Genomic DNA, 19,877 nt, shown 5'->3' on the forward strand with positions numbered 1-19,877 from the left:
TGTGAATGTATGTCTGAGCTCAGCCTGTGCCCAGTGTGGTGGCTGTTGTGCACTGGGGGCACTGATGATAGCAAACAGGGAAAGCTGGCAATGCCACAGCAGCTCTGCTCAGGAACCAGCTTTCCTAACTGTTCTGTAAAATTGATTTTACTTTTTTAATCTTGGCTATCCACTCTGCTCCAAGGAGGGGCAGGCATCAGCATCAGCAGAGGTTGCATGATAGAAAAAAATCGAGCCACACTGCCCTCAGAAAATGTTATTTACTTAGTTTTTAGAAGTGCTATTTATCATATTGAACTAACACTGTTATCAGAAGACTTTTGTGCAACCTCCTGAAACTACCTGGCTATGTGTAATACACCATCTATAAATAAATGCCATTGTAAATGTTGAGTCATATGGGAAGAGAAATAAATTAGTTTTCTGGGCTCATTAGAGATGAAAGCTGGGGTTTTATAGCAGGAGGAAGAGAACCACACAATGCACTTCCATATGGCTTATGAAATGTGTATGAAAATCATTTTCTCCTACCCGTGTTAATTATGATATATAAATAGATACTGTTTCCCTTTGGGCACTTACTTAGCTTGATTTTTCTTTTTTTAAAAGATCAGTGCAATCACTTATATGATGCATTTCTGTAAGCCTTTAACAGATCTCTAAATCAAAATACGTATTTTTATAGCAATAAAATGACCTTTCACTAATTGGGAAAGAAAATGTTACCCAATAGGTGACAGTTGTCATGAGTGCTCAGCACAGTCAGAAATCATTTTGGCATTTGGCTTTAAACTGTAGCTGAGACAAGTGTTTAAAAAATAATTTTTTAACCCATGTGTCTATATGAGTTTTGTGTGAGTGTGCTTAAGGAAGGAGAAGATGATTGTGCTGCCTGTGGCCAGGCAGCAGACTAAAACCAGAGCATTGTTTTTCAGTCAGGGCACAATTTTGCCACAGGACCTGCTGGCACAAAACTCCTCTGAGTGTGTGCCACTGGCCACTGCTACTGAGCAGCCCACCATGCTCAGTGAATTTCCTACAGGGGCAGCAGCAATGCTTCTCCAGCCTTTCTTTAGTCCAGTAAGAGCCCCTGCTTGGAACCAGTGGGTGACATTCATCAGAGCAGGCTGGGAGGAATGGCCCTTTGAAGGACAAAGCTGTGGCAACACAGGAAATAACAGCCAGAGACAGAATAAATGAGTCACTTTTCTAGCATATTTGAATACTGTTTATTATAAACATTGCAAATTAGTATCTCTAACTGAGAAAAAATAAAATTTGGTGTAAAAATACACCAGTGATATACTGCATATACATATAAATACATTATATAGTTTGCACAGTCATCAGGCATCTTCCTTCCGGACTAACTTTCCAGAGACTGATACAAAAGTTCAAACAGAGGAAAACAGAAGGGAAAGGTCTTCAAATATACACAGTGTTGTTTTGGCAAGTGATTAGGTTCCCAAAAAAAATGGGGCTGTAAGCAACAAAACAGTTTCACGAGAGACCATTTGTGTTTTCACATACTATCTCATAGCAAGAGGGGAAAGAGTAAGCAAGAGAACAGTGACACATACAGGGTGCTCAGTACGTACTGATGGCATTCGAGATCAGTTCCACACCTTATTCAAAGCCCATGTTGTTAATGGGGTCTGGAAAAGTCCTCTCCTTGATAAGGAGGACTTCAATAATATCCAAAGTGCTTACTAGATGATAGCTTAGCCCACACAATCCATTGCAATAGGTAGCTTGCTGCCAGCCTCTGTAAGCAGGAGTCCCTCTGTGCAGATGCACTGGATGGGGTCACTGCAGAGGGGCTGCCAGGGGCCCAGGTGTTCTCACCTCACAGAGGTGAAGGAAGCACAAGCTCTCCAGGGCCAGTACTCCACTGGAAACCCCAAGGCCTTGGGCACTGCTGCTGCCCTGGGTCAGAACAGGCAGCTGCTCCAAGGGGGCTGGCAGGAGCCCTGTCATGGCTGAGCTGCAGCTCCTCCTCACCACAAACCTCATGCCTCTCCCACCGGCCTAACACAGCTGCCCTGCCCAGCTCCAAGGAAGGCAGATGGATTGCAAGCACACTCACATGAGACTTTTTCAACATCTCTTAATTTTGGTTCCAGTATTTGTCTTCCTTAATTTCCTTAGAAGAAAAAAAGCTACACAGGTGGTGCCTGCTTGGTCTGATGTGGCCTTCGTGGCACCCTGAGAGGTAGATGGAATTCAGAGCACCAGGGCATTGTCCAGGCAGAGAATGTGGTGGTACCAAGGAGACCTCAGGGGGAAGCCATGACTGGTGTGAGGAGCAGCCCTGGTCCTTCTGGGCACTGTACCTCCCATGGGTGCACCCTGCACCCAGCCCCACATGGAGGATGATGATTCCCACAGAGACGCTGAGCACCAGACTGGGACAAAGCCCTTTCCATAGGAAAAGGTGGCAGTGTGTGCCATGCACCATTCCAGAGGACGGTCTCCACCCCCAGCTCATCCCACAGTCCAGCACAGGGCAGTGCCAAGGCAGGCACTGGTCTAGGACACATTTATGTTGGAGAAGAGTGGGGCCTTGGGCTGTGTGGATGCTGTGCTGTCCGCCAAGTAGCCCAGGATGCTTTTGAGTTCACTGCGTGACAAATTGGCTTTGATGTGCAGGAACGCTTCCAGGTGCCTTTTCCTGTGGAAAAGAAACAGGCAGGTCTTATTTCCTCCCACACACCTCCTCATGTCAGGGCCATTGCACCAGGATGTGGCTCCCACCCTGTGCCACATGCTGATGTCCCCTGTGGGTGCCAGCTCAGCATTTGGCAGTCCTACACAAGGCCCTGCACTGTCCTGGGATGTTTGAGGTAGGGAAGGGAATCCCGAAGGTGAACGAGAAAATCAGGCCAGAATTTGGAATATATCAACAGGCTTTTATTCATATCTTCCTTTGCTTTCTGAGAGGACTGGGATTGCCACACCCTGGAAGGCAGCTCCCACCCAGGTTTATAGGCTCAGGCTATATGAACCTCACCTATATTCATATTTGACTGCTTTCTGGCTCAATTAAAATTCCTTATGAATATCAGCAAATCTGTTTCAGCATCTCTTACCGGATATCTGGGTATGTTGTGGCGAGTGTTGCAACTTCAATTTTAATAGCACCTAAATCCTGAAGTCGGATTATTTCAGCCAGTTTGGGGAGTGCTGAATTCAGCCATGTGGCCTGAGATCCCTGTGAGAAGAAAAAGTGGTTAGCAGGACATCATGGGGGTAAAAACCAGCCCCCACCCCAGGAGCTGCCTCCTGAGGCTGTTTCCTGGCAAGTGGAAAGGACACATCAATGATTTTAGGTGCCTCATTGTTTTCAGGGGTGTTTCTGCCCAAGGCAGCCTTAGAAAAACTGGATTAACTTTTTGATGGTTTTTAATCCTCCTACACAAGTGGTGTGTGGTTTGCCCTAAGACTGAGACTTCCACATCCACCTCAGCAGATTTTCTCTGCTCACTTCCCTTTCCTTGGGTTTCTGCATTGCCTCATGTGTGTACAAAGTCTGATGGGCCAGATAAGTCACTGCCACGTGCTGCTCTGACCCAGCTCCAAACACAAGCCTGCCTTTAGCATCTCCAGGTATTGCCAAAATCAGGTGGAAGCCCCAAGTGGAGCTTTTTCTTGGCCATTGGAATTTCCAAGGTGCAGCTGCCTGACCTCCTATCAACTCTGTGTGAAACTCAGACTTGTTCCTTCTCCAGTCAAACGTACATGGGGTGGTGGGGGGCAGGTTTTGGCTTAGCTTTTTTTGCAGGCAAAATTAGAGGCATGGAAGAAGGGAGATGATCTCAATGCACAGAGAGGGGTGTTCCAGCTATGGCTCTCATGAATAAATTCCTTGCATACCACAGACCCCACACTGCCTGCTTTAGACCCTAGCTGACCTAAAAGATGCAGTATGGGGAAAATCAAGGGTGAGAGGAAACCCAGACACCATGGATACTGTACTGAAACTGGAAAAGATTGTCTAAGTATTCTGACCCTATTAATATAAACCTTCAAAAGAAAATTGACTATGAGACAAAAGAAGATGAAATCCTCCTTTGTCTCTCCAAGCAGGGAGGGGCAGGCTGCTGACAGGGGAATCTTTCTGGCTACAGGAACTTAGAGACCTTTTTCTGCCTAAGGTCCTGCCTTTCAGGAAATTAGGCTGAGTGGAAAAGGTTAGCAAAAATTCCAAGAATTATTTTCCTGTTTTTTCAGTGTGCCTGTGTCCTGTGCCAATGTGTTCGTGGCAAGAGTATTTACGTACATTGCTGGTGCAGAAGGCTTCCAGGTCAGCAGCATTCTTGGAGATGTGCTGGGCCAGAGTTTGCTGCTGTGCTGCAGTTTTCAGGCTGACCTTCCTCTTCAGCAGCCTCACAATGTACTCTTTAACCAAACGGGTGTGGATCTTCTCAACTATAGCCTGGTGGGAAGGAGAGGAGGAAATCATCATCCGTCTCTCTTTTGCTTGGGGACAGAACAAACCATGTGTGTGGATGAATGACAAAGCCATCCTGGGTGCTGTGAGACATGCCCCACCAATGCCTGCTGCTGATTACACAGCAGGAATAACCCTAGCTGCCAACATCCCAAGACTGGTTACACCACATCCTAGATGCTGGGAATTTCTTTGTGCTCTAATAAGTATGGGAATTTCCAAGTGTTGTTTCCTTCTGGGAAGAGTTTAAAGCACAGAAAAGATCTCCATGTGTTAGAGGAGTAACAGTACTCCAGAGAAACAGGAATTTATGCTGCTTTTCCTGTTCCTCTCTCTAACACATAAAATATCATCATTTGTCTCAGCTACTAAAAAGGCAAAGGCAGGAAATCAAATATTGTCTTATATGATGTTATTTCATATACAGTCCAGCACCAGTGAGGATGTGGTTCTGCTTCAATTCTCTGGGATTCGTCTCAGTTGTATCCACCTCCTCCAGTCCCTAAGGCAATCAAAGGAGCAATGAGACTGAACCACAATGCATCTGCATCTGTATTTCAAGATTGCTAAACCAAATCTGCAAATAAAGCCACGTGTTGGGTGGTCTCTAAAGTACTTTCTCTACATCAGGGGTGGTTTGCTCTGCAAACAGTGCAGCAGAGCTGCAGGAGTCTGCTTCTGTCAGAGGAGGGTAAGATTTATGTGCCTAATCTGAGTAAACTGCATGCTGATAAAAACCCTGCCTGAGAGGTTTCCTGATGCCAGTCCAGCCCACCAGAGGTCAAGGCAACTCAAGCCACCTAGGATCAGAGCTGAAAATGCAGCCTCAGCACCCCATAATCCCTCTAATATTTCCCTCAGACTTACATGGTAAAATGGGTCCTTTAAGGTCTTCAAGTCTGAAATATGTTTGCTGGTGGTTTTAACGATCTCATTCATAATTTCACTGCTGGAGTCCCACTTATTCTCTGTAAACCTCTTGAACATTGGCTGAAAAAAGGAAAATCTGATAAGTTACCTCAAGCAAATTCTATGCATACGTATATTTGTCATTTCTACGTGTAAAGTATCCCATGGAGTGAGAGCAGGGTGTGTAGTCCTGGGGAGGGGTGTGTGCTGATACTTTACAGGGCCAGGGGAACAAGGGGGTGTGTCTCCTTCTTGGTTCCTCATGGTGAAAAAGACCAAGGGCTTGAAAGGTTCTTTTTTTTTTTTTTTTTTTTTTTTTTTTTTTGCCTCACTGTCTGGTCTGATTAAAGAATTATGGTATCACCAGGGGAAAAAAATGAATCCTTATGAAATGTTTTCAATCATAATTTTTCTCAGCCACAGTAAATAAATATGAAAAAACCGCACCCCTGTTCTCTCGTGCCTTCCAAAACTCTCTACAGAGAAAGCAGGAGAGATTGTGACTGAACATTCCTGACTCCTACGCTTCCTCTTCCTCCACCAAAACTGCTTATCTTGAAAAGACTGTGCTATACATATATTTAAACAATCAAAAAGAAAAAAAAAAAAAAAAGAAAAAAAAAAAGAAAAAAGGAAAAAAAACAAACCCAAAAAAGGAAGCCAAAAGCACAAAAATGCCCTTCAGGTCACTTTTATGGGGAAGCCAAAAGCTGCGTAATTGCGGTTTATGCCATTATTGATGGCTTCCTACAGTGTGGAGAGCAAACAGCTGCAGGTTCAGACTCTCCCTGCTGCAGCAGTGGTCTCAGATGTGATCAGCAGATTTTATGTTCACCTGCACAGTCACGCATATGTCACTGCACACATTTTGCCTGCAGGTTTGAGGACCAGCTCAAGGAGACCTTAGTGGGATTTTTCCGGCAGCAGGTCGGGTTAGGACCAATCCTGTCCCTTCTGAACTTGGCTGATTTGAATCAGAGATGTGAGCAATAGATAGCACAACAGGAGAACATGCCCTGCCCTGGTATCAGCTGAGACATGGGGCAGGAGGGTGTGGGGCACAGATACGGTACCTTCAGCTGGGCAAAGAGCTGTTGAAGCAGCACATCAAAGCCGCTGTTTTCAATATCAGTGAGAGTGCTGAGGATATCGGCTTTACTGTCATCCTTCTCTGCCATGTATTTCTCCGTGTATTCTCTGCAAGAAAATACCAGCCAGGTCAGAACAGAGGAGAGAGAGAGAAATTCAGAGGAGAGAGAGAGAAATTCAGAGGTCTCCAAACCTTCTGCAGGCAGATGGACCTACCTCTGCTCACTCTGGAGTACCTCCCCTCTATACATTGCCTGCAGAGGAAGGAGCAAAACCATTTCTCTTGGACCCTTACCTAAAATTCCAGCAGTTGTTAATATTTGCAATCAGTATAGGCTTGTAGTATCTGTGCTTCTTGCTTTTTTCCCTGAAGTCTTCAAAGGCATCCCTGTAGCTGGAGGGGAGATGGGAAGATGAGAGGTGGGTGAGTGGTTGCCCAGGTGCTGGCCAGCCCTGCTGCCCTGCTGCTGTCCTCACCACCTCACCTCCTCAGGAAGGCTGGCAGCTCCTTCAGCAGCCGACGGGACAGCTCCTCACCCACAGCCTTGCTGATGTTCTCAGCTCGCTGCTGGCTGCTGTAGATACTCTATCAAACAAGCAAAATCAGTTTTAAATGTTGCCTGCTCCAAAAAGGCCAAGTTTGCTGGGTGAAGAGGCTGCAGATCCTTTACTGAGGTAACTGCACCCAGCCGCCCCCTGCAACTGAGCCAGGGACCACACAGAGCAGCTATACTTAGCTGAGAGGTTCAAAAGGAGCATGAAGAAAATCTAGAAAACAGTTGAGAAAGTAGGCAATTTGACACTTGGTTTTGTTTCTTTTCTGGGAGCTGGTTTGTTTTTTGTTTTGTTTTTTTTTTTTTTTTTAATGTCATTAGATTGCATTTAAATAAACAATTTAATCACAATAACCTCAACATATGAGAGGTTTATTTTTTTTTAAATAAACTCAACTAATCCTCTGCAGCCAGAGGAGGGAAACAGGCAGCTCTGCCTGTGGCACTTCCCCTGGGACAAAGAAACAGACACCCCATTTCTCAATCAACTGAGCCTGTCTCCTGTCTCTCTGCTGCTGGGGATGCAGAAGAAATTGCACAGGCAGAATGAAGGCAGTTTTTCTTCTTGTTTTACTCATAGAGGAGTTTTCCTCCACCACATGGTACACCAGGCCCAAGACAAACCATGGTATTGAGCCTTCCTGTACCATCCACCTCTGCTACCACTCTACTAAGTGACTTGGCCATTTTCTTTTCTGCATTGACCATAGTCAGTCTCAAATCCTAAGTAGGTAAAGGCTGCAGTTGTTTTATAGCTCTGTATTACCTGGATAACAAATATTCCTAGTAGTTCACTCTGAAAATGCCCATTTAGCTTCTCTGGCTCCTTGTCTTCTTTCCATCTTTGGATTTCTTTATCTAAACATCTGCTCAGTGAATTTTTGACAGTAACCTTTAGGGAAGGAAGAACAATGGCATTTACTCCATGGATGCAACAGATCCTGCCTTCTGCAGGTTTTATTCACCCACCCACCTTTTGCCTGGCTCAGCAGACTTTTTCCTCAGCCCTGGCTGGGAAATAAAGGCTCCTTGTTAGGAGATGCTTGATCCACGACTTCACAGCAACAAGGACCACCCCCTCACGATACCTCATGCAACAGTGAATTGAGTATTTTAAGGCAGGAGTGAAGGTCCCATCACACGTCCACATCAAAGGGATCAGGAGGGCAGGGAGGGGAGCAGTGGGTAGGAAAGTTGCATCAGCTACGTGTGCCAGAGCCCAAATTCCCCCAACCACGCACTGTGTGTGTGTCACACTCAGAGCTATCTGCTTTTGCAATCCTTTTTCATGAGCTCTTCTGACGCCACACAAGTGCTGGAGAGGGAAACAAAGTGCTCCCAGGTTCTCTCTGCTCTGACCCCTCTGTGCTGCAGTGAAGCTTTGGAAATGGTCTGTGCAGTGTCTGGCATGTATTGCTGATCCCCCAGTGCCCTGTTCATGCGCTTTGCAGACCTCACACCACCTCTCCCATATGCAAACCATCACTGACTACATCTAAACTTGGAACTCATCTTCTCATTTTCCGGGAATTCCAGCCCCAAGTGCCAAAAGCACTAAGCTATGGGAGTACTGTAAAAGTGGCTTCTTGTTTCCATTAAGGGAAGGGTGATACAAAAACCAGAGCAACTTTTATTTTCTGCAGACCAGACAATTCTACATCAAAGAAACAGATTTGTCAAGACCAGATCTCCATGTCTTGCACTTATCCAAGGTCTGGCACTTCTGCAGAGACCAGGAGTAATCCAAGATCCTTCAGAGATTCCTGTGAGAGGGATCATATATCCCTCTGGAGATTTATCAGAAAATTGGAAAGTTGCCCATAAATATCTGTTGTTGGATTTTCCCTCTGTTCCTACCACATGATTTACAGGAACAGAGCAGTTCTCTTCTTATGGCTCCCAGGGCTAAGCAGAAGTTTGCTCTGCAAGTCCCATCTAGCAGACCTGTTCCCCAGCAAACAAACACCTTTGCTTCTCCCTGGAAGGGTGTGTAGGGTGTGTGGCTCACCGGTGAAGAAGTGTGTGACAAGTCACACACAAAGTGCAGGACAAGTCACAGCTTCTCTGAGGAGTCATATGGGAGCAGTGAAAGGAAGAAGAGGAGTGACTGAACCTTTCTTACCTCTTCACTGTCAAGGTATTTATTTTCAAGCTCTTTGCTCAGACTTGAAGGCAAAAGGCTTCCAAGCTTAACTTTATCCAACTCCACAGCTAAATCATGATCTTTTCTCATGTCACTGGAATGAAAAAAGCCAAATAGTTGCATTTTCCAAGGGCAGTGTAATTCAAGACAGCTGTTGATGCAAATCACTAACACTTCTTGAGGATATCAGTGAAAAAACAGATGGAAATGTCCATTGTCCTTAGTCCAGGTAGGACTTGGAGAAGCTGAATGAATATGTGGCAGGGGTGAGATGTCTGAGGGTGGGACCACAAGCAACCTTGGTAATGGAGTCATGGTCTGTCAAACTCCTGAGTACCAGTCACTGTGCTCTGGTGGGGATGGGGCACCTGAAGCAAGCAGGGGAGTCTAGCCCCCGGACATGACCTCTCTCCATCAATACAGAGAGGTGAGCAGGTGAAAAGCTGATGTTTGATGGCTGGGAGGTGATCCCTCATCTGGACATGACCTCTGGTAACACTCTCAAAGCAGTTGCTACTCTGGCCAACACTGTCTCCAGTGCTGGGCTGAGCTGCTCTGGCTGAGCCCTACTCCTCACAACTGCTCACTTCCAAACATGGGCTGGTTCAGGCCTGAATATCCTGACCTAGAACACAACACTAGCTGTGGAAAACTTCTGGGATCAACACTGAACCATTATACTCATCAGTGAAACATGATATGGAAACAGTGAAGGTGAAGGTTGAATGACTTTAGAACAGAAGAAACATTGCTGGTGTCTTTACTGGTTTCCACCTAAGAAGTGAAAGCCCTCAATTTGCCATCCAGTACTATTAGCCACAAAAAGCAGTATTTTCAGTTTGATAACATACAGGGTTTATAGGGACCCTTAGCTGATGGTGTTCTCTCACAGGGGTGCAACCCTGGCTTTCCTAAAGGTGAGGAACACACAGACTGTGGGTAACAGCTAAGCAATATCCTCCATGCCCACGAAAGATAATTGCATCTCAGGTTGTTCTATTTATTGTCTGCCCTCTGGTACAAAGGCCTGAAATTTCCAAATTTTTCAAGAGTGAGCCCAGGTCTATCTATACTAGAATAGATATCAAGGCAATGAACCTGACCAATTTACCCCACAAATGAAGTCCAAAACATACCCATGTATGTCTGTTGCTCAGAAGCCAGAATGGTGGAACAGCCCTTCATTTACAGACTAGCAGTCCTGAGTGTGTCCCTTCTGGCTGTTCTGGCAAGGAGTGTAAATCAGCACATCATCAGTAACACCAGAACTTAGCCAGGTGCTGGACTGCACTGCAGTAATACCAATTCATAAATCAAGCAAATGTTTGGGTTTGCAGCCAATGAGCCTGTTTTGATTGCCAGGGGTAAACATTTATAAAAGCCCACTTACTTTGGATAAAAGTTGTGCACCCATGAGAGAAGAAGGTAAATATCCTTGTCTTCCAGATGAGACTCAGCATTTTTCTTTGCCTGGGAGGCAAAATAATTGTGGTAGAGTTCTGCATATATGCTGAATACATTAAACTCAGGAGGATAAAGCTTGTTAATGTACTTGGCAACCACTGTCAAATCTTCTCTCATTGTCTTTCCCATGTGCAGGAGGTTCTGGCCAACTGCAGAGAGGTTCTCAGTTCTAGGAGTACGGCTTGTGTCTTTCATTCGAGCCTCTACCGACTCCTTTACTGTAACCATCCAAAGCTCTTTCCATTTTCTAGGTCTAAATTGCATATTTTGGTCAGGTGGATTCTCTGACATGTAGTTCTGATCTTCTTTCTCCTGCTCTTTCAGAGCCTCCACTGCCTGCTGCAGCAGGTCTGGGTTTGTTTTTGCAAGCAGCACGGAATCTTTCAAGGTGCTGAAGACTTTGTGCTTCAGAACTTCATAGACAGACTCAATGTCTTTCTGACTGGCGTTCAGCCCCTCCTCACTTTTGCTAGACAGGCTCTTCTCCAGGACAAACAGATGTTGAATGGCATCACAAAGCTTTTGCTCTCCAAGGAGATCCATGACTTGTTTGACTGGTGAAAAAAGAATAGCTTTTCTTTAACCAAGAGTGAAGATTTAGATTTCTGTTTTATAAAAAATGATGGCTCTGGAATATTTTTTTAAAAATGCTTATACTTCCAAAATGCTAGCTCTTGGGCTTCTACACCATATAGAAAACATGTTTATTTAAAGATCAGATTATTTCTAGCTTGCCTGTAACTGGGGCAATGAAATTTGAATACCCATCACCAGTGTGTTGCATATGGACAGCTATTCATGAGCTGCCTATAATTTTTTTTCCAAAATTTAGCCTTGTGGAGTTAGTTAGTTAGTTAGTTAGTTAGTTAGTTAGTTATTGCTCATCCTCCTTGCCATTAATATTATCTCAAGTCAGAAGCATGGCTTTACAAATAATGTCGATGGAAAGATGTAACTAAAGATGTGCTAAAGGAAATAACACATGGGTTTTCCAGAAATAGATCTGGCACAGCCTGACCCGTGAAATTGTTTGGGAGGACACATTTAGCAAAGAAGACAAATAAAACTGAACTATCTTATCTGAACTAGTCAGTCACTTGAGACAGGGAAACCTGGGAAATTATTAGTTAAAATGGCAAAGTTATATCCCAAAATAAGATTTGTTAGGTGTGTAATATTTGCATGGAGGACCCTGGGTGGAGAAAGCTTACATTATTCATTAAACTCATTTTACTTCATTTGTCCTCAGAGATTGTGGCACAAAAGCTGGGAGTGCCCTTTTGGCATCTGCTGATTGCACAAAGTTCAGAGACATTATCAAAACTGAGGGCTTGGTGTATTTTACAGGAACAATGGGATAACTTGAATAGTAAATGGGCTGAAATTTAATGGCACAAAACACAAGATACAAATTCAATAGAACAAAAGTTACTTAGCAACAAATATGATTTTCTGCTGCAAGCTGGACGTGTATCAGCTTGAGATGGAGGAGAAAGAGAGATTCCTGGAGAATTACTAAATCCCTACTGAGAGGTGATAGTGAGCATGTCAGTTACAACCCCGGGATGTACTCAGTGAGAAATATCCAGTTGAGATGGGAAAATAGGAATATATTGTACCACAAATTGGTGGTGTCTCATCTGGAATATTTTCTGGTTGCTTTAAAAAATCTGGTGGCTTAAAAAAAACCCAACAAAATACACTGGGGATGGGGCAATGCAGCAGTAAGAACAAAAGTACAAAAGGCCTGTTCAACAGCAAATTCAAGGTCAAGAAGGAAAACCACCAGTTAGGAAAAGCATTTGGCACATGGAGAAAGAGATGCCAATAAGACAGATAAAGGCTCTTCTGGAAATGAAATAATTTGTACTAAAGCAATAGGGGGGGATGGAGGAACAGAGCTGAGAGTTACACCTTGGTTTCTCACCCACCCACAGTTCTCTGTGCCCCCATGAGAGGTAGAAATAAGTTTTGTTTTGGATAGAAAACCTGCAAATGGACAGTTCCTCAAGGACTGTGCCCTTGGTATTAAAGGACTGGGACTTAAGGTCGTGTCTTCCTCAGCCTAATTTTCCTCAGGCTTCTTGGAAAAGTCACTTTGATATATCAGTACCTTTGTCTCCCTAAGAGACAATTCTCTGAGGCAACTATGGCCCATAAAGTGGTGCAAAGAGGATAGAGGAGCACTTACCACTGGGTGGCTTGGTCTTTTTAACTATTTTAAATGCACTTTTAAGCATCCCCTTTATTCCTTTGTTCCCCTTCTCAGGGCTGTCCCCAGCAGAGATGCAACTCTCATTGCTCGTGATGGAAGAGGCACGTGAAGCTCTGCAGGCTGCCCCCGGCATTTCTCTCATCTTCTCCTCTCTGGACCAGATTTCATCTGCAGAAGGTTCAGGACAGGCAGGGACTTGCTCAGCTTCTGATGCTGAAGTGTTTTCAAATGGCCTGTTTGCATTGATGCAACCCTCTGATCCACTGCGTATTCCAAAAGGACCACTTTGGAAAAAAGGTAACATTTTCATCATTTTCCTTCTAGCCTGTAAATTTCAGAGAAATAAAAAAGGAAAGGATCAGATTATAACAGTTAGGAAGAAAAATACCAAGGAGAAAGTGTGGCAAGACATATGTGTGGGCAATATGGAGAATGCTACACATCTGGTGTGAGCATACACATCTGGTGTGAGCATACCTGAGCAACACCATCCCAGGTAATGCAGAGAATGGAAGCAGCTCTCTGGTCTATCTTAGAGAAAAACAAAGAGCCATTTTGAGGGTGATTCAGATGACCTGATTTGAGACCTTGAGCTTGTCAGGCTCTCCCATGGGATGCTGTGTGACTATGGACATGATGGGCATGGATGGGCACATGAATGATGTGGGTGGGATAAGTGTCCTGTGCCTTCAAACCAACCACGAAACTCTCAGACTCTTATATGGCGTCAGGATCAATTCCCACCTTACTCAGGGCCTTTATTTCCTGATCTGTGCTCAAGGTAAGTGGGAACAAGGCACAACGATCAGAGTAGTTTAGCCTTGTTTAAACAGACATGATCCTGCAGAGTCCTACCTTACCACAAACATTCCTACATTACAAATAATTAACAACAGAAACTTGATATTTTTACAACTTCTTTTCAGAATTTGTATTTAGAATTATGTTCCTCTATAATTAAACATATTGCAAAATATTTATTTGCATAACCATAACAATTTTTATAATGATTATAATTATGCAATGTCTGTAAATAAATAAAGACTGATAGTTTCCAATCCTTATTCTAATAACACTTTATTTAAAGTGACTTCCTAGGAGACTGAAGCACATCTGTATGAAGAACACTCAGGCAAGTTTTGGTTTACTTGTACTGAGTAATGGCAGAAATATTAGACTGTAAATAAATGAAGAATTTGGCTTCTGTTATAAGGCCACAATGTGGTGATCTTCAAATACCCTTGTTAAGTTTATAATGTTGGTATGTGTCACGCTGATACAAAATGTGATATTTATTTCTGGGAAAACTGTTTGGAAGACTGTGGCTTTTCATTCTAACTGTGTTTTCTCCTGCTGTCACCTGGCAGCTTGGAGAGCTTAGAAGCATCAAGTTAGTGGTAGCAGCTGAGTGGTGCAGAGAGCAGTGAGAGCCTGGCTTTGCTGAGAGCTTTCCTTCTCCCTGCTTTGGATGCCAGGCCACGTTCAGGATTAGTAATGCTACTGCTTTCTAAACACAGCAAATATGAAAATTCACTTGGGAAGGAGTTCTGCTTGCATGAGCAAGCAAAGAGGGGCTGAGCACCAGAGCTCAGCTGACAGGAGACACAGAATAGTCTGAGCTGGAAAGGACTCACAAGAACCACCAATTCCAACTCTGAAGTGAATGACCCATACAGGGATTGGACCCACAACCAAAGCATTATTAGCACCATACTGTTAACTAATTGAGCTAATCCCAGGTTAGCCAGCAACTGTGCCATGGCTGAATCTGTACACCTACATCTCCCTAGCACATGTACTGAGGAGGGGAGGGAGAAGAAAACTCCCTGCAGTTCACTCCAGCTATGCTAGTCAGGATGCTCCACTAGAATTCTGAAAGCAGTGGAAAAGAGCTCATTTTTTGTTACACTTCCACTACTAAAATACCCAGAAATACTACCAAAAAAAAAAAAAAAAAAAAGCAACAAGCATGCTCTGTAAGTGATTAGGACTTTCTCAATTTTTGTAGGGCTCTTTTCGTAACCTGCATTTCCCAATACAACTCTCTGTTTAGATTAATTCTGCCAAATCCCTTCCTTCCTGTTTGTTCAAGCATAGACTCAGACTCAGCTGAGTCCTTTATCTCTCTCCTATTATTTTAAACAAAGTGTTATTGGGGTGAGGTATTTTTTTGCTTGTTTTCTAACCAAAGAAACTACCTCTCCCTTTCCAAAGGGCTAAGGTCTTTCATTCTGATGAATGATGATCACAAAAGTGGACTTCAAACCGTTTTGGTTCTTCTTCAATGCCAAGATGAATGCAATGTATCTTTGAAAAGCATCAACGTGACACCACATATACAAGAGTCCATAAGTGAATGATTCAGCTGATTAAAAGCTGAGTTTTTAACATCTATCAGAACTTTGTCCTGGTAGTGCTCAAAAAAGCCAGCCTCAAGCACCTTGGTAAGGCTGTCGATGCAAAATCTGCCATGCTCTCTCACATTTGGCCCGCTTGAACCCTTGCCCAGTGATTATCATGTGCCACTGCTGATCAGCCTGTGTTTGTATCTGCAGCAGGAAATATGAGTAAACCCAAGCTCCCACTTCTGCCTTGAAATGCAGCCCCAGTCTTAATGTCAAGGAGTACCAAATACTCTCTGTCCATCTCTTCTCATTATTGTTAGATAGCCAAGCTCTTACTGTAAGAAATGCTTTTAAAAAACTTATAGAAAAAAATGCCAACACTTTCTACAAGAAAAACTCAGCTAAAAAGAGGTGGTCCTGGTTACATCTGGGGGGCACAGACAGGAGATGCTGTGCTAGCACTGGACCTCCTGCCTCCATCAGCAAGTGCTCCTGCCCAGTGCAGCAGACAGGAGCTTGGCTCTGGCTTGGATGGCTGCAGGCTGCTCCTCTATGCCTGTGTTCTTCTCACAAATCAGAGCTTGCTAAAATTCCAGCAGGCTCCTATTTTTTTTTTTAAGCAGGAGATACGCTAAATCATTTCCCAGGCACAGAACTCAAATTCAAGTCTTAGGAAATATAATGATTTGAGGTCAAGAGTTGACATTGTTCCCAACTCAGTGTTATTACTAATTTACTGTTATCATCGTCATCCTCATTATTATTGTTACGTGGCAACATGGTTTGTGCCAGGGGAGTCTTTAGCTCCAATTATTTCTGACATAGTACATTTAGCTTCTGGTTTTGAACCAGAAGAGCAGCACAGGTCACAGAGCACCCTTTGCCACCCTGTCCATACCCCCTGTAGTACTGGGACTGTGGTGCTGTGAGTGCTGGTGTAGCTGTAGTGGGACACAGTGAGCTCTCTGCTGATCACAGCACCTACCTCCGAGCTGGAGCTTTTCTGGGGTGGGTTGCAAGGGCAAGGGAAACACTTGGAGCAGAGACAAGACACGGAAGGACCCAGCCTGGACTTTGGGCACAGTGGCTTCCCATTTTCTCCTTTTCCTCCTCAAAGAAAATGGCTTTCATGCAGAATGATCTCATTGGTGTGCTAGAAAGCACTCAGGGGAAAAGATTTAATAATTATCCCTATTCTGAAATTCTTTGCTGAACATTTTCTTGACTTCTTTTCCTGAACTGCTGCCAGTATTAACAAACACTTGTTTGGATTTTTGGTGCTCTCCAGCCTGCTGACATCCTAGGCCATGAGGATTTATATCTCATTTTAGTGGATATCTCCTACTTTCCCACAGCCTCTCAGAAATCCAGAGTTATCTAGCAAAGTTTATTCTCTGCATTTGCATCAGCCATGTCTCTCTCCCCATCAGTTCTCTGAGGAAAAGTGGTTATCCCTGCCCACACAAGGAAACTGTACTGGGCCAAGCCATCTTCGAAGCAGCAGAGCAATGTGGACATTTTGAATTTAATGTACCTCAGACCATGTGCTGACACCTAAACAAACTGCTAAATCATCAAAGCAAAGAGTCCACAGAGATGCCAGATCCAATCTCTGCAAACTGGGAGCCCTCCTATGAGGTGAGGGTTTTTTCCTTACCATTTTTGTTATCTGGGTTAAGTACTGAATGGAGACACTGCAAATCTGAGGGCTCCCACCTACCTCTGCCTGGGAAATCACAGTCCATACAAGAGCTGGGCCACCCAAAGCCCCACCTTGACCCTTGACTGTGCTGCTCACATCCTATTGCAGACCCCTGTGAGACACCCACCACCCAATATGTGGTCTAGCAGTATCCTGATGGTGGCCAAGTTCTGCTCCTAATGGAGGGCTGAGGGAAAACAAAACTTGTCTCCAGAAAAGAAGGCAAGGCAGGAGCAGAACCTCCCCAGAGGACTCAACTCATGACCCTCAACATCACCAGGCACCCCTATAGGGCTGGGGGTGATAGGGAACCCAAGGGACTCAGGAATGGCAGTGGCAGAGCAGGCAGAGGACACCAAGGCATCTGACCTGGCAGGAGAGAGCTGCTTTAAACCAGCATAAAACCATGTGTATGGTTTCATACACAGCTGTGCAGTGCAGCAGTCATTTCCAAATGAGAATCTGATTTCCCTAAATTACTGACGCACACCTGAAAACTGTCCAGTAAACCATCATTTCCTGTTGTTAGTGAGAATCTTTCAAACAGAGAAAGAGAAAATTCTACATATACACTCTTACTGGGAAAAAGCAGAGAAAATGCACTGTAATAACCACATTTTTTCTTCTTGCTTCAAATCTCAGCAGCATAGTTTTGAACTGTTGCGGCTGAAAGAGCAACCAGCTGCTGCTGTCTAGAGTTTTGTTTTCATAATACAGTTCCAAAGCCAAATCCTCTGGAGTTTGCAAAGTTCACTGCTAGAGCTAACAGCGACTGAGAAGATAAACAAATTCCCCAGGAGCTTCTCTCCGTACTTTCAAATTCTTTGGCTTTCCAGGCATCTTTTAGTAAAGAGAGTGAATGAAGCAAACCCAAACCTGAGCTCTCTGCTCCCATCTGATTTCCTTTATCACAGCTGGAAAGCTCTTGGTGGGGACAGGCAGCAGATACTCTGGAGTATGAGTGTTTCTTCAGGTTTTCTGCTCTGAACTTAGGTGTCAAAGCGAGGCACCATGGCTTCTAGATCAGCCATATGCTCCAGTCACAGAAAGCCTTTTCCTCACTTTGCAGCAGCCTCAAAAAGAAATTAATTCTACTTTGAACACAATAAAGATCCTAAGCCCAGGGCTGAATTTTTCAATTTGTGCTGAGGAGCTGATGAGTGGATTGGGATTGCTGCACAAAGATAGAAGGGAATTTCTACAGGCTTTTCAGTGCTCTGGGAAGAGGCAGGTCCTAGGAGCTGTGGGACATCCCTGACTAGGAAAAAGCAGTTACAAAAGGGCAAGAATAGCGATGCAGAAACTGGCACAGAGTCCCTGGCAGGGTACAAGTCACAGAGGCTGCCCAGGGCCAACCAGGGTCCAGGCTCTGAAATGGTGTTTTTTCAGGGTAGCCAAACTGAGTGAATCACAATCCAATTACTCTCCTGTGGTTTGGGGGAAAACCACTTCCTTTAAATAGAGACAAAGAGGAGAGGGCAGAAGTGCCACGCTGGATCTGGAACCCAGTGCCAGATCTGGCTAAGCCCCCAATACCTACATCTGGATTTTGGGAAAGGTCTTGGAAGATGGAGGGGTAGGAAGGGGGGGAATGATTTACAGTAGTGACTATTTGAGCCTGTGCCCTGAAATTTGGGGGACAAGCAGCAGAAATCAGACCCAGCTGTCACAAAAGAATTACCAGGCAGATATCCTTGCCGTGCCCTGGGACATGCCTGGAGCTGCTGTCCGGCCAGCGGTCTGATCTATTCCCATTCTGATAATTACAAGGTGGAGCTGAAACCTGTCCCTGTGTCCGGCAATCCACCCTTCAGCATCTGCCACTGGTTCCCCTCTCTCAGAGCCCCAGCAGAGAGCCCCGAGCTCCCCAGCAAGTGATCCCGGAGCGGGGAGAGGCGGGAGGCGCCAGCCCGAGGGGAAGGGAAAAGAAGGAGCCGAGCCCCGGCGGGCGGCTCGGAGCGCTCACTGACTTACTGTGCGGCGGCTCCGGGCGGCGGCACGGCTGGCGGGGCTGGACGGGGGACAGCGGCCCTGACACTGTCACCGACACTGTCACACTGTCACAGGGTCTGCAACCAGAGCGGGGGCAGCCCGGCTATAAAAGGGAGGAGGGCGGGGGCGGGACCCAACTGCTGGGAAACTCCAGTTGCACCTCCTCCCGAACGGAGAAATCCCCTCCGGCGGGGAAAGCGGCCGGCAGCGGGATGCCTGGTCCCGAGGGCCGGTCCCTGTCTCGACAGACTGACCGGTGGATGCGGCACCCTGGGCTCCCTTGCCCCAGGGCTCCGCTCTTCGATGCGCCCCATTGCAGGCTTGGAAACGCCCCGTCAGGGATAGAGCAGGTGCATCCAAAACTGCCGTGTTCTGCACCTGGGGTGGTCATCTCTGGGTGTGCAAGCAGCCTGGGAAATGAGGAAAGGGACCTGGGGGTCCTGATCGATGGCGAGTTGAACATGAGCCAGCAGTGCCCTGGCAGCTGGGAGGGTCACCCTGTCCTGGGGACATCAGGCACAGCATCACAGCTGGGCAAGGGAATTGTCCAGCTCTGCTCTGCTCTGCTCTGCACTGGGGTGGCCTCACCTCGAGTACTGGAGGCAGTTTTGGGTACCAAAATATAAAAAAGACATAAAGCTATTAGAGAGTGTCCAAAGGAGGGCAACAAAGATGGTGAAGGATCTGGAGGGGAAGCTGTTTGAGGAGCAGTTGAGGTCGCTTGACTTGTTCAGCCTGGAGAAGACAAGACTAAGGGAGACCTCATCACAGCCTACAGCTTCCTCACAAAGGGGAAGAGTTGAGGCAGGCACTGATCTCTTCCCTATGGTCACCAGTGACAGGACCAAGGGAATGGCCTGAACCTGTGTCAGGGGAGGTTTAGGTTGGATATAGGAAAAGGTTCTTCACCCTGAGGGTTGTTTGGAATTGGAAGAGGCTCCCCAAGGAACTGGTCATGGCATCAAGCCTGCCAGAGTTCAAGAAGCATTTGGACAATGCTCTCAGACACATGGT

At 45.4% G+C, this 19,877-nt stretch overlaps 1 protein-coding gene across 1 annotated transcript; it reads right to left on the reverse strand.

Annotated features, from left to right (window-relative positions):
* Window positions 1-1,215: 1,215 nt before the first annotated feature.
* LOC310910594 (tumor necrosis factor alpha-induced protein 2-like) lies at window positions 1,216-18,952 on the reverse strand. Its single transcript, XM_083863434.1, has 12 exons — window positions 18,846-18,952; window positions 12,801-13,149; window positions 10,536-11,163; window positions 9,125-9,239; window positions 7,769-7,894; window positions 6,934-7,034; window positions 6,744-6,842; window positions 6,433-6,556; window positions 5,318-5,440; window positions 4,280-4,435; window positions 3,090-3,211; window positions 1,216-2,671 (listed from the first exon to the last, which is right to left on the reverse strand). The coding sequence occupies exons 2-12, from the start codon at window positions 13,135-13,137 to the stop codon at window positions 2,530-2,532; spliced, it is 2,073 nt and encodes a 690-aa protein (XP_083719560.1). The 5' UTR covers window positions 13,138-13,149; window positions 18,846-18,952; the 3' UTR covers window positions 1,216-2,529.
* Window positions 18,953-19,877: the final 925 nt, after the last annotated feature.

Source organism: Zosterops lateralis (genome assembly GCF_965231275.1).
Source record: "Zosterops lateralis genome assembly, chromosome: 6".
In the NCBI taxonomy this organism is placed as follows: domain Eukaryota; kingdom Metazoa; phylum Chordata; class Aves; order Passeriformes; family Zosteropidae; genus Zosterops; species Zosterops lateralis.